Genomic DNA, 13,944 nt, shown 5'->3' on the forward strand with positions numbered 1-13,944 from the left:
GCAAACTGAACCACTGTAGGGGGGTCTGGGGGCACACTTATTATTAATATTATCATTATTGTTGCTGTACGGAGTCAAATACGACAAAGAGCCAGCGCTGTCACATTGCGCATAGCTTATTACGTTATCGGGGTTATTACATAGCTTGGCCTTCCGCGAGATTCGTGAAGTCCTAACCAATTAATGAGCTAGCTACCCGGGTTTCCATAGAGACGGACGATTCTGATTGGATAACATGTTTCAGGACAGTAACCTTTTCAATGCTGATGTGAACTTGACAGTAAACTTAACTTTAGAACAAAGATGAAAGAAAATATATTAAATGTATTGTATTAAATTAAATGAGATAGTTTAAAAAATAAATATACATATATTATTTAATACTCATATTTTTTGATTTAGAATTTTGAAGGCCTTCTCTGAAGGCGTAGAAGGCCCTGAAGGTTCCCCTCTGGGTCGTATCCAGACTATATCTAATTTGTAATATAGTCTGGCATTAGCCAGGCTACTGATAACATGCATTTTAAGGGACAAATTCATATTTTTTCTCATGTAGTACTAATGTGCTATGTCCGCCAACTGCATTTGAATATTTGTGCATACTGAGGTCCCTAAACAGGTCTTGAATGACATAAACTGGGTATCACTGGAAAGCCGAGACTCTTGTGGATTCAATGAGTCCAGTTTTCTTCATGTGGGATGATGTTAGTAATCAGTAGTAGCCAGTTTATTACAGTGAGGGCATTTCTTGAGTCTCGACCTCACTGTATAAAATAAGCTGCTGTGACCTCTAGATAATCACAGCCTCATGAAACTTTACAACCACAAACTAAAGACTGAGAATATTCAGATGAGCCTAATGTAATCTATTAGCAAACATTATCTTACACACATGTCTTGGAAACAAAAGGATATATAATAGGAAAACCAAAGGACACACAATACTTGAAGAAAAGTTATATATAACTTAAGTCTTTAAATTATACTGCTTAAGTACTATTTTTAAGGTTGTACCTCTGTTCCACTGAGCATTTATTAAGACATATTGTACTTTTTATTATTTTACTACATTAATTGGATAACTTTAAGTACTTTGCAGATTAAAGTGAATAGATACAAATATAAATTAATAACTTATGGTGTATCATCATTGGTTAAGATATTATTGATCTCTGAGGGTAATTTACAAGCTACCCAGTAGTAAATAAAGTAAATAAGAAACATTGAAGCAATGAACACATGACTGTATCAATAATTATAATGCAAAAATATACAGGCCATGAAACTAGCTTTAGCTGATGCTAGGTGTGGCTGTATCCTGTCTGGTTTGAACTAAACTTTGACTAAATCTTCAGTGAGTGTATTTAGTCTCTGTAGGACAGTGTACTCACCAGTGATACAGATTCTGCTGCTGTTGTTGAGAAAAACCTGCTGGATTCAGTTGAAAGTTTCTTTGGAGAGAAATGGAGAGATTTGTCTCGACTCCTGCTCTGCTGTCGCTCACTAACTTTAAGTTTCATTTCAGGAGTGTGACGTGGCTGCAGCTCTCCTCTTTAACTGTGGCTCCACCTCCCAGTGGCCTGGCACCAAAAAGGAGTGGTGGAGGAAGTATTTAGATCCTTTACTGAAGTAAAAGCACTAAAACCACACTGTGGAAATATCCCACTACAAGTAAAATTCCTGCATTCAAATCTGACTGAAGTCAAATTAAGTAATACCAACAAAATGCAGTGAAAGAATGGAAAGTATAAGTACTCACTGTGCAGTAAAACATTCTTTCTCAGTGTTTTATTATTATATATTTTGTTTTTGGGATTAATGCCACTGCTGCATTAATGTGTATGTTGCATTTTACTGCTGGAGATGTTTAAAGTTTTGCAAATTTTAACTCATTTATCAACTGTTGGGTAGTTTAATCGACAGCAATGCATCATATTCTATAAGATATGTGACAACTAATTACACAGCTTTAAAAAAACAAAAACTAATCCGTAAAATAACCACAGCTGTCAGACAAATGTAGTGATGTTAAAAGTATAATATTAACCTCTGAGTTGTAATGGAGTAGAAGTATGAAAATACATGACACTGAAATACTCAAATTTGTACTTTAGTACAGTTGTGTCTTGGTCTGGTTGGGCCTGTTTTCTGGTTGCTTGTTTTCCCCTCCCCTTGACCTACTTTCCACAGGGGCATGATCCGTGGGAGTGGCCTCCAGCTTTCCTGCTCCTGCTGCAGACTCACCTGATCCTCCACACCTGATTTTCCCATGCTTGTTTTTGCTCCTTGCTTTTTGCTTCCCTGTTTCTCCGTGTTTTTTATGTTTCAGTTGCTGTTCCTGTGTCTGCAGTTTCCTGAGATCACTCCCCAACACTCTCCTTATTTTTGCCTCGTGGAAGAACTTCAACACAATTATTTTTGTACATATTGTAAATGAACTTTTCAAGGTTCTGCCAGCCTCATGTTCTTGTTTTGGGTCCGCAAATAAAACCCTTACAAGTTGGCTAGTTAAGTTGACATACTGAGTTTCACTCCACTAGTGTCATGTGTGGGCAATGGTGTGGTCATACATTTAATATACTGTTGAATAAAATGGGGTCTTTAGCGCTTTTTTGTTGAGACATTTGTTATTTTTCAAAGTTAATCAGCACTTCAGACTGACTTTATTCTCACGTCCAAGTAGTGGAGAAATGTGCAAACCATCATCTTTGTTATTTATTTGTTTGTTTTGTTATGTTTCTGGGCCAAATTCATTTTTTATGAAATTGTATTTCTTTAAAAAAAAATGTTTTTCCAAAACACTGATGTGAACATGTGAAAGAATAAAGTAAGTATTTAAAATTCACTTGAGTAATTATCTTTTCATGCCACTTTATACTTCTATTCTTCACTATATTTCAGAGGGAAATGTCCTTTTTTGCTCCTCTACAATTATTTTACAGCTTTATTTACTTTACAATCTCAGATGTTTGTACACCAAACATTAAAATGTATAAGTTGATTTCATCTGAAACAATTCATCAATTATTTTGCAGAAATGTAATTAGCCATTATTTTCATAATCCTTTTAACATTTTGAATGCAAAAATACTTCACGGTTCCTGCTTCAAAAATGTGAAGACTTACTGCTTTCCCTTTTTAACTATCTTTAATTTAGTAATAGTGTTAATAAGGTGGAGGAATTAAACTCCACAAGGTGAAGCTTCTCTGCTGGCCAGTGTACAGGTGTTGGATGGTGAACTGGGTGACCTCTGTGCCTATATCTGTTTCCAACAGGATGTCAGGATCAGTGTTGTCCTTTTGTTTCACCAAGACAAGGTTGATAAAATATCACACATTTTGACCAATATGAATCAATATTTAATGCTTAATTTACCCCTGAAAACACTGAGTTATTTATTTATTTTCTGCTTAAACTCAAAGCGTGGAGTGGATAGAGGACGCACTGGACACTTAAGCTCTGATTTATTTTCATTGTGTTTATTGAGTATTTTAAAAGTCCACAGCAGTTGGATTTTCATACACATAGTTGTAGTTTCAAAGAGAAATTGAGAACCTCCAAACAAACAAAACCATAAAACGAGTGAAAGTCTGACATGTTGGGCTACTGCTGTTAATCAATAGTTATTAATAATGTTAAAACAAATCAGATTAATCAATACATCTAAGAAGCAAACTAAATAATGAAACAAAGTAACGGTAATGAAAAATACCTTATTTTTAAAATCTCTGAACAAATTAAGTTGTTTTCCCCAGTGATTAGTGACAGTATGAAACACATGTTATGTATATACAATGCAGACGATAAAAAGTTTTGAATTTAGCATCCAGACATTTAAGTACTGTGTGAATTCTTGTTTTTGTGTGATTTAACTGTTTTTGTTGATTCAACGATCTTTATGGAATATTATGCAATCATTAATTAATTGGACAACATTTGAAAATATCAATCAGTGTCATCATATCTGTGTTGCTATAGTAATTTGACAGATCAAAGAAAAATATTTACAGACAATATATTACCAATAATATACATTATATTGAACGAAAGTGAATGTTTCTTTTGAAAATCAAATGGTTGTTCTACTCAGTGTGATTGACAGGAGAGATGATCAGAGGGGCAGAGTTTCTACCAGCATAATTGAGAGATGGACTGAAGTATGGGTAGAGTTTCTCAGTGAAGCAGCAGCCAGTAAAGGAGTAGATAAGAGCTGCAGCATCAACATCATAAAAGGAGACCAGACCCTCCTCATAATCCACAAACACCCCCACCTTCTCAGGCTGAGACTTCAGAGAGAGACGGACTGAAGGGCCAGCACAAGCATCATACTCATTTTCATTCCTCAAACCTATTGTCCAGTAACCATTCTGAGGTGTCAGTGTGATGCTTCCCTTCCTGTTGATCGACTCTCTGGCCACTCCTAAATCCCACTCAGTCTTCCCTTTAACCTGAACCTCGTAGTAAAATCTCCCTGAAGAGAAACTCTGCTTTGCTAAGACACTGGGACAATCAAATCTCTCTGGCTTGTCTGGGAGATTCTTCCCTACATCACCACAGCTAACTTGTTTTCCATCATCAGACAGGATGAGCCAGGGATTTGCTGTATCAGGATCAAGTGTCAGATCCACTACAGGCTGCTGGACCCTCTTCAGCTCAGCCTCAAACAGCTTCTTCATCTGTTTACTGAGCATCTCCTCCAGCTGACTCACAGCTCTCTTCACAGTCCTGTCATATGAAGGTGGACGGACGCTGACTCCTGTCCAGTCTCTGGTGGGTGGAGCAGCGTTCAGGGAGGTGAAGCTTTGGAGGAGGTGGAGGTGGTCTTCAGACTGTGAGAGCTGCTCCACCTCAGTGCTTCTCTTCTTCAGCTCAGAGATTTCCTGTTCCAGCTCTTTGATGAAGCCTTCAGCCTGTTCCTCTGTCTTTCTCTGCTTCTCTTTGATCGTGTCGATGAGCTCGGCCTGGCTTCTCTCAACAGACTCCTTCAGAGCGGTGAAGACCTGAACACCTTCTGCTGTCTCTCTGTCTGCATCTTCCTTACTGAGCTCCACTAAGTGTTTGATCTCCTCAATCTTCAGTCGTCTCTTCTGGATCATCTGCTGGATTTCAGCCTCTGTCTCCCCCAGCTCAGCCTTCTTTCCTTCATATTCTTCTTTCAGAGGAACAACTTTATGTGTCTGGTGGTCTAAAACGGTGCAGAGCATGCAGACACACGTCTGGTCGGTCTTACAGAACAGCTCCAGCAGTTTATCATGCTTTGGACACATCCTGTCTTCCAGGTCCTCCACAGGGTCGATCAGCTGATGTCTTTTCAGGCCTGACTTTGTCAGATGAGGCTGCAGGTGAGTCTCACAGTAGGACTCCAGACACACCAGGCAGGACTTCAGGGCCTTCAGTTTGGTTCCCGTGCAGATCTCACAGGGAACTTCTCCTGGTTTAGAAACTTGCTGCTCTGAGCTGCTGCTGCTGGCTTTCTGTTGAGCTGACTGTCTGAACTGAGTAGCCACCTCAGAGATGAAAGTATTGACACGCAGTTGAGGTCTTGAATCAAAAACCTCTTTACAGTTGGGACACTGATAGGTGACATGTTTGTCCCAGTGTATAGTGATGCAGGTTTTGCAGAAGTTATGTCCACATGGTATGGCGACTGGATCAGTGAACACATCCAGACAGATGGAGCACAGACACTGATCTTCAGTCAGCAGACAGCTGGCAGCAGCAGACATATCTACACTCTGAGGAAGGAAAACAGAACTTGATTATCTGTTCCAACAGCTCGCCGACGGGCTGTTTGTATTTTCCCCTTTTTTAAAGTTTCTTCCGGAGGCTGTAGCAGGCTAAATTTTAGTAATGTACTGGAGATACGATCTAAGGAATTCATAGGCACCAAGCATGTCAGGATATAGCGTCGGGAAGGTGTCGAAGTAATGCTGCAAGTTAGACTATTTTTTTATGTGGCATGTCGATTTTCAAAGTGGTCATGTGACTTCCTCTCTAAATACATAGCTACTTTATATTGATAACATAGCCTGGGTATACCCATACTGCCTTGCGCGCTCGATTTCATTTCGAACTGCAAAAGGATCTGGTGTCCATGGCCATTTCTTAGCCCTGTTTTAGGGATCCAATCACAGAACGGGGAGGGACGGCAAGACAATGATGCGTACTATTGGACAGACGGATGCTTGTAGTTTTGTAGTTTTCTTACGTATCCAACATGGCTACAGCAAACACGAAGCTCTCTTTCGATCTAGCTGTAGACAGTGTTCTAGATAGTAAAGAGCCAAAGTTTATTTTAAAAGAAGAACAACGTTTGGCTTTAAACTGGTGTTTCACCACCAAATAGGATGTTTTAGCCTTGCTTCCGACAGGATTTGGCAAAAGCCTAATCTACCAATTAGTCCTGCTACCGCTCGCTGCTGTAACGCCGGTGATCTCGCTACGAGCCGGGGGACAGCAGAGCTGCCCAGAGACCCCCAGCAGCTCGTCTATTGACCATAAAATCAGTGGATGTGTGGCTGAATGACATGAGGGGGAAATAAGGCGTAAAAATAAATAATCTTGCAGAAAGCGAGAACTGGAGAAGCAAAGCAGCAGCAACACTCTCTCACAGACACACACACACACACACCCGGTAGACTATGAGCTGAAACTATAGAGCAGAACATGCTGCAGAAAAACGTTGCAGAACAGAATTGAGCATTTTAGTCCCAAAGTAGAGAAGGGCAAGTCTGGCTATGTAAACATCAGTTAGGTTCCTGCTCGATGCTTCCTCGAATTTCTGTCGCTCTACATACGTCATCTGGTTTAACTGATACAATTGGCTAAGAGCTACGTACAGACACTTATGATAGACATTCGTAGAGCCCAATAAATGGCTCTGGAGGATCGGAAACCACGCCTCCTCTACGGAAAAATGAATAGGTCGTATCAGTGGTGAACCGTGAGCACTTCAGCTGGGCCTTCAGTAGTCCGACCGGCTCCTGTTTTTGCATTTTTCATGTTTTTAAAACTAATAAACACAGAGTCTCGCCGTCCCCGCTTGTTGCAAATTTAGAAAATATAATCATGTGGGGAAAAACACTTACAAACATGGACCAAAACGGCTCCATAATACGCACAAAAATCCCCCCCACCAAAAAAAAAAATTAACTAAACAGCATGAAATGTTCATAATTGCTGTTTTACGCATGCCTCACACACGCGTGCCAGACGCACTGTCTACCTATCTAAACACACACCATGCTTGCAAACTGAACCACTGTAGGGGGGTCTGGGGGCACACTTATTATTAATATTATCATTATTGTTGCTGTACGGAGTCAAATACGACAAAGAGCCAGCGCTGTCACATTGCGCATAGCTTATTACGTTATCGGGGTTATTACATAGCTTGGCCTTCCGCGAGATTCGTGAAGTCCTAACCAATTAATGAGCTAGCTACCCGGGTTTCCATAGAGACGGACGATTCTGATTGGATAACATGTTTCAGGACAGTAACCCTTTCAATGCTGATGTGAACTTGACAGTAAACTTAACTTTAGAACAAAGATGAAAGAAAATATATTAAATGTATTGTATTAAATTAAATGAGATAGTTTAAAAAATAAATATACATATATTATTTAATACTCATATTTTTTGATTTAGAATTTTGAAGGCCTTCTCTGAAGGCGTAGAAGGCCCTGAAGGTTCCCCTCTGGATCGTATCCAGACTATATCTAATTTGTAATATAGTCTGGCATTAGCCAGGCTACTGATAACATGCATTTTAAGGGAAAAATTCATATTTTTTCTCATGTAGTACGAATGTGCTATGTCCGCCAACTGCATTTGAATATTTGTGCATACTGAGGTCCCTAAACAGGCTTTGAATGACATAAACTGGGTATCACTGGAAAGCCGAGACTCTTGTGGATTCAATGAGTCCAGTTTTCTTCATGTGGGATGATGTTAGTAATCAGTAGTAGCCAGTTTATTACAGTTAGGGCATTTCTTGAGTCTCGACCTCACTGTATAAAATGAGCTGTTGTGACCTCTAGATAATCACAGCCTCATGAAACTTTACAACCACAAACTAAAGACTGAGAATATTCAGATGAGCCTAATGTAATCTATTAGCAAACATTATCTTACACACATGTCTTGGAAACAAAAGGATATATAATAGGAAAACCAAAGGACACACAATACTTGAAGAAAAGTTATATATAACTTAAGTCTTTAAATTATACTGCTTAAGTACTATTTTTAAGGTTGTACCTCTGTTCCACTGAGCATTTATTAAGACATATTGTACTTTTTATTATTTTACTACATTAATTGGATAACTTTAAGTACTTTGCAGATTAAAGTGAATAGATACAAATATAAATTAATAACTTATGGTGTATCATCATTGGTTAAGATATTATTGATCTCTGAGGGTAATTTACAAGCTACCCAGTAGTAAATAAAGTAAATAAGAAACATTGAAGCAATGAACACATGACTGTATCAATAATCATAATGCAAAAATATACAGGCCATGAAACTAGCTTTAGCTGATGCTAGGTGTGGCTGTATCCTGTCTGGTTTGAACTAAACTTTGACTAAATCTTCAGTGAGTGTATTTAGTCTCTGTAGGACAGTGTACTCACCAGTGATACAGATTCTGCTGCTGTTGTTGAGAAAAACCTGCTGGATTCAGTTGAAAGTTTCTTTGGAGAGAAATGGAGAGATTTGTCTCGACTCCTGCTCTGCTGTCGCTCACTAACTTTAAGTTTCATTTCAGGAGTGTGACGTGGCTGCAGCTCTCCTCTTTCACTGTGGCTCCACCTCCCAGTGGCCTGGCACCAAAAAGGAGTGGTGGAGGAAGTATTTAGATCCTTTACTGAAGTAAAAGCACTAAAACCACACTGTGGAAATATCCCACTACAAGTAAAATTCCTGCATTCAAATCTGACTGAAGTCAAAGTAAGTAATACCAACAAAATGCAGTGAAAGAATGGAAAGTATAAGTACTCACTGTGCAGTAAAACATTTTTTCTCAGTGTTTTATTATTATATATTTTGTTTTTGGGATTAATGCCACTGCTGCTTTAATGTGTATGTTGCATTTTACTGCTGGAGATGTTTAAAGTTTTGCCAATTTTGTCTGCTTTATAAACTGTTGGGTAGTTTAATCTACAGCAAGCATCATATTCTATAAAATGTGTGACAACTAATTTTACAGCTCAAAAAAACCTTTAATCTGTCAAATAACCACAGCTGTCAGACAAATTTAGTGGAGTTAAAAGTACAATATTTACCTCTGAGTTGTAATGAAGTAGAAGTATAAAAATGCACAACACTGAAATACCCAAATTTGTACTTTAGCACAGTTGTGTCTTGGTCTGGTTGGGCCTGTTTTCTGGTTGCTTGTTTTCCCCTCCCCTTGACCTACTTTCCACAGGGGCGTGATCCGTGGGAGTGGCCTCCAGTTTTCCTGCTCCTGCTGCAGACACACCTGATCCTCCACACCTGATTTTCCCATGCTTGTTTTTCCTCCTCGCTTCCCTGTTTCTCCATGTTTTTTCATGTTTCAGTTGCTGTTCGGGTGTCTGTAGTTTCCTGAGATCACTCCCCAGCGCTCTCCCTGTTTTTGCCTCATGGAAGAACTTCAACATAATCCTTTTTGTACATATTGTAAATAAACTGTTCAACGTTCTGCCAGCCTTGTGTTCTGCTTTTGGGTCCCCAAATAAAACCCTTACAAGTTGGCTAGTTAAGTGAACATACTGAGTTTCACTAGTGTCATGTGTGGGCAATAGTGTGGTCATACATTTAATATACCGTTGGATAGAATGGGGTCTTTAGTGCTTTTTTTTTCACAGACATTTTTTGTTTTTAAAAGATGATAAACACTTCAAACTGACTTTATTCTCACATCCAAGTCATGGGGAATTGTGCAAACTATCATCTTTGTTGTTATTTGTGTTGTTATGTTTGTGGACTGAATTAATCTTCATGGTTATATTTCCTTCAAAAAATGCTGTTTTTTCCCAGAACACTGGTGTGAACATGTGAATGACTAAAGTTTCAGAGGTACTCATAATTTACTTGAGGATTTATCTTTTCATGCCACTTTATACTTCTATTCTTCTCTATATTTCAGAGGGAAATGTCCTTTTTTACTCCTCTAGAGTTATTGTACAGCTTTATTTACTTTACAATCTCAGATGTTTGTACACCAAACATTAAAATGTAGAAGTTGGCTACATATGAAACAATTCATCAATGAATATGCAGAAATTTAATTAGCCATTATTTTCATGATCCTTTTCACATTTTGAATGCAAAACTATTTCACATTTCCGGCTTCACAAATGTGAAGACTTACTGCTTTTCCTTTTAATTATCTTTAATTTAGTAATAGTGTTAATAAGGTGGAGGAATTAAACTCCACAAGGTGAAGCTTCTCTGCTGGCCAGTGTACAGGTGTTGGATGGTGAGCTGGGTGACCTCTGTGCCTACATCTGTTTCCAACAGGATGACAGGATCATTGGTGTCCATTTGTTTCACCAAGACAAGGTTGATAAAATTTTACACATTTTGACCATTATCAATCAATATTTAATGTTTAATTTACCCCTGAAAACACTGAGTTATTTATTTATTTTCTGCTTAAACTCAAAGGGTTTCGTGGACAGAGGACGCACTGGACATTTAAGCTCTGATTTCTTTTCATTGTATTTATTGAGGATTTTAAAAGTCCACAGCAGTTGGTTTGTCATACAAATAGTTGTAGTTTCAAAGAGTCTGTTAAATTGATAACCAGCATACAAAGAAAACCATAAAACTAGTGAAAGTTTAACATTTTGGGCTACTGCTGTTAATCAATAGTTATTAATGTTAAAACAAATCAGATAAATCAATACATCTGACCCCTGGATTCCACTGGATGCGTAACGGCTGCAGATCCGTCGTCGGAGCCGTTGAGCACCCATTATAATCAATGTGTGAGATTCCACCGGCTCCAGATCCGCTGCGTAATGAGCCCGACAACGCAGGGCCATCCGACAGCCCTCGCAACACTTGCGCAGAGCTTCAATTTTTGTCGGACGACGGAGCACGACGCATAAATTCAGCACAGAACAGACCGTTCGGGACAGGAAGTCGTGCACAGACACAAAATAAAACATCCGGTATATTTTCAAAATAAAGTACCTCGGGTTCACGGCGGATCGTATTTCATAACTTGAAGACCTGAAATCAACAGGGTAGAGGTTTTCACTCGTCTTTTCACCCCACTGACACCGCTCACTCCGGTGCTTGTTGTAAACAAACAGAGATCACTAAGGCTTGTTAACAAGAGGCTCTTGTTAACAAGCCGGCCGACCTCGTTAGCGCTCGTTAAGACGGAGACGCTGGATTTGTCTCCAGTCATTAACGAGGAGATGTTGATTATCTTCCAATTATATCAATTGATTAGGTGTGAATTCGCGAGATCTCGTGTGTCCTCGGGACTCTGCTGTCCGCAACAGCTCCGACACAGACGGATCCGGTGGGTGTTGACGGACTGCGGAGATACGCAGCCGTTGCGGACGGACCCCTTTCGGAGTCGTTACGCATCCAGTGGAATCCTGGCGTAAGAAACAAACGTGATAATAAAACACAACGGTAATGGAAAAACTAAAAATCTTGAACACCTTATTTTTAAAAGCAACAACTTGATAACAAATTACAGTTTTCCCCAGTAATTAATGACAGTATGACACACTTGTTATATATATATATATATATATATATATATGTAGTGCAGACAGTAAAAGGTTTTCAATTTAGCATCCAGACATTTAAGGATTGTGTGAATGCTTATGTTTTAAGTGTTTTTGTTGATTTAATGATCTTTATGGATTATAATGCAATCATTTATTAATTGGACAACATTTGAAAATATCAACCAGTGTCTTCATATCTGTGTTGCAATTTAGTATTTTAACAGATCAAAGAAAAACATTTACAGACAATAAATCACCAGTAATATACATTATATTAAATGAAAGTGAATGTTTCTATAGAAAATCAAATAGTTGTTCTACTCAGTGTGATTGACAGGAGAGATGATCAGAGGGGCAGAATTTTTACCAGTTTTATTGAGAGATGGATTGAAGTATGGGTAGAGTTTCTCAGTGAAGCAGCAGCCAGTAAAGGAGTAGATAAGAGCTGCAGCATCAACGTCATAAAAGGAGACCAGACCCTCCTCATAATCCACAAACACCCCAACCTTCTGAGGAGGAGACTTCAGAGAGAGACGGACTGCAGGGTCAGCAAGAGCTTTGTACTCATTCTCATTCCTCAACCATATTGTCCAGTAACCATTCTGAATGCCCAGTGTGATGTTTCCCTTCCTGTTGATCGACTCTCTGGCCACTCCTAAATCCCACTCAGTCTTCCCTTTAACCTGAACCTCGTAGTAAAATCTTCCTGAAGAGAAACTCTGCTTTGCTAAGACAGAGACACAAGAACCAAATCTCTCTGGTTTGTCTGGGAGATTCTTCTTTACATCACCATAGTTAACTTGTTTTCCATCATCAGACAGGATGAGCCAGGGATTTGCTGTATCAGGATCGAGTGTCAGATCCACTGCAGACTGCTGGACCCTCTTCAGCTCAGCCTCAAACAGCTTCTTCATCTGTTTACTGAGCGTCTCCTCCAGCTGACTCACAGCTCTCACCACAGTCCCGTCATATGAAGGTGGACGGACGCTGACTCCTGTCCAGTCTTTGGTGGGTGGAGCAGCGTTCAGGGAGGTGAAGCTTTGGAGGAGGAGGAGGTGGTCTTCAGACTGTGAGAGCTGCTTCACCTCAGTGCTTCTCTTCTTCAGCTCAGAGATTTCCTGTTGCAGCTCTTTGATGAAGCCTTCAGCCTGTTTCTCTGTCTTTCTCTGCTTCTCTTTGATGGTGTCGATGAGCTCGGCCTGGCTTCTCTCAACAGACTCCTTCAGAGCGGTGAAGACCTGAACACCTTCTGCTGTCTCTCTGTTTGCATCTTCCTTACTGAGCTTCACTGAGTGTTTGATCTCCTCGATCTTCAGTCGTCTCTTCTGGATCATCTGCTGGAGTTCACCATCTGTCTCCCCCAGCTCGGCCTTCTTTCCTTCATATTCTTCTTTCAGAGGAACAAAATCATGAGTCTTGTGGTCCAGAACGGTGCAGAGCATGCAGACACACGTCTGGTCGGTCTTACAGAACAGCTCCAGCAGTTTATCGTGCTTCGGACACATCCTGCCTTCCAGGTCCTCCACAGGGTCGATCAGCTGATGTCTTTTCAGGCCTGGCTTTGTCAGATGAGGCTGCAGGTGAGTCTCACAGTAGGACTCCAGACACACCAGGCAGGACTTCAGGGCCTTCAGTTTGGTTCCAGTGCAGATCTCACAGGGAACTTCTCCTGGTTTGGAAACTTGCTGCTCTGAGCTGCTGCTGCTGGCTTTCTGTTGAGCTGACTGTCTGAACTGAGCAGCCACCTCAGAGATGAAAGTGTTCACCTGCAGCTCAGGTCTTGTGTAGAATACCTTTTTACAGTTGGGACAATGATATGGGACATTAATATCCCAGTATTTAGTGATGCAGGTTTTGCAGAAGTTGTGTCCACATGGTATGGTGACTGGATCAGTGAACACATCCAGACAGATGGAGCACAGAAACTGATCTTCAGTCAGCAGACAGCTGGCAGCAGCAGCAGACATATCTACAAACTGAGGACAAAAAACAGAACTTGACTATATGTTCTGACAGCTCGCCGATGGGCATGTCAGGATATATAGTGATGGGAAGTTTTTGGAAGTAATGCTGCAATGTTAGGCTAATATTTTATGTGGCATGGTGATTTTCAAAGCACTCATGTGACCTCCTTTTTACATACATGGCTACTTTATGCTGATAACATGCATTTTAAGGCAAACACTTATATTTTTTCTAGGG

General features: G+C 39.9%; 2 protein-coding genes across 2 annotated transcripts; both read right to left on the bottom strand.

Moving 5' to 3' along the window:
• Nucleotides 1-3,468: 3,468 nt before the first annotated feature.
• Nucleotides 3,469-5,727, bottom strand: LOC131973955 (E3 ubiquitin-protein ligase TRIM21-like). The gene is made up of 2 exons (XM_059336094.1): nucleotides 5,498-5,727; nucleotides 3,469-5,461 (listed from the first exon to the last, which is right to left on the bottom strand). Exons 1-2 carry the CDS (start codon nucleotides 5,725-5,727, stop codon nucleotides 4,084-4,086), a joined length of 1,608 nt encoding a protein of 535 aa, XP_059192077.1. The 3' UTR covers nucleotides 3,469-4,083.
• A 6,030-nt stretch (nucleotides 5,728-11,757) lies between these two features.
• On the bottom strand, nucleotides 11,758-13,718 carry LOC131973956 (E3 ubiquitin-protein ligase TRIM21-like). The gene has a single exon (XM_059336096.1). The coding sequence runs from the start codon at nucleotides 13,707-13,709 to the stop codon at nucleotides 12,060-12,062; it is 1,650 nt and encodes a 549-aa protein (XP_059192079.1). The 5' UTR covers nucleotides 13,710-13,718; the 3' UTR covers nucleotides 11,758-12,059.
• Nucleotides 13,719-13,944: the final 226 nt, after the last annotated feature.

This window comes from Centropristis striata, chromosome 6, assembly GCF_030273125.1.
Source record: "Centropristis striata isolate RG_2023a ecotype Rhode Island chromosome 6, C.striata_1.0, whole genome shotgun sequence".
Lineage (NCBI taxonomy): Eukaryota > Metazoa > Chordata > Actinopteri > Perciformes > Serranidae > Centropristis > Centropristis striata.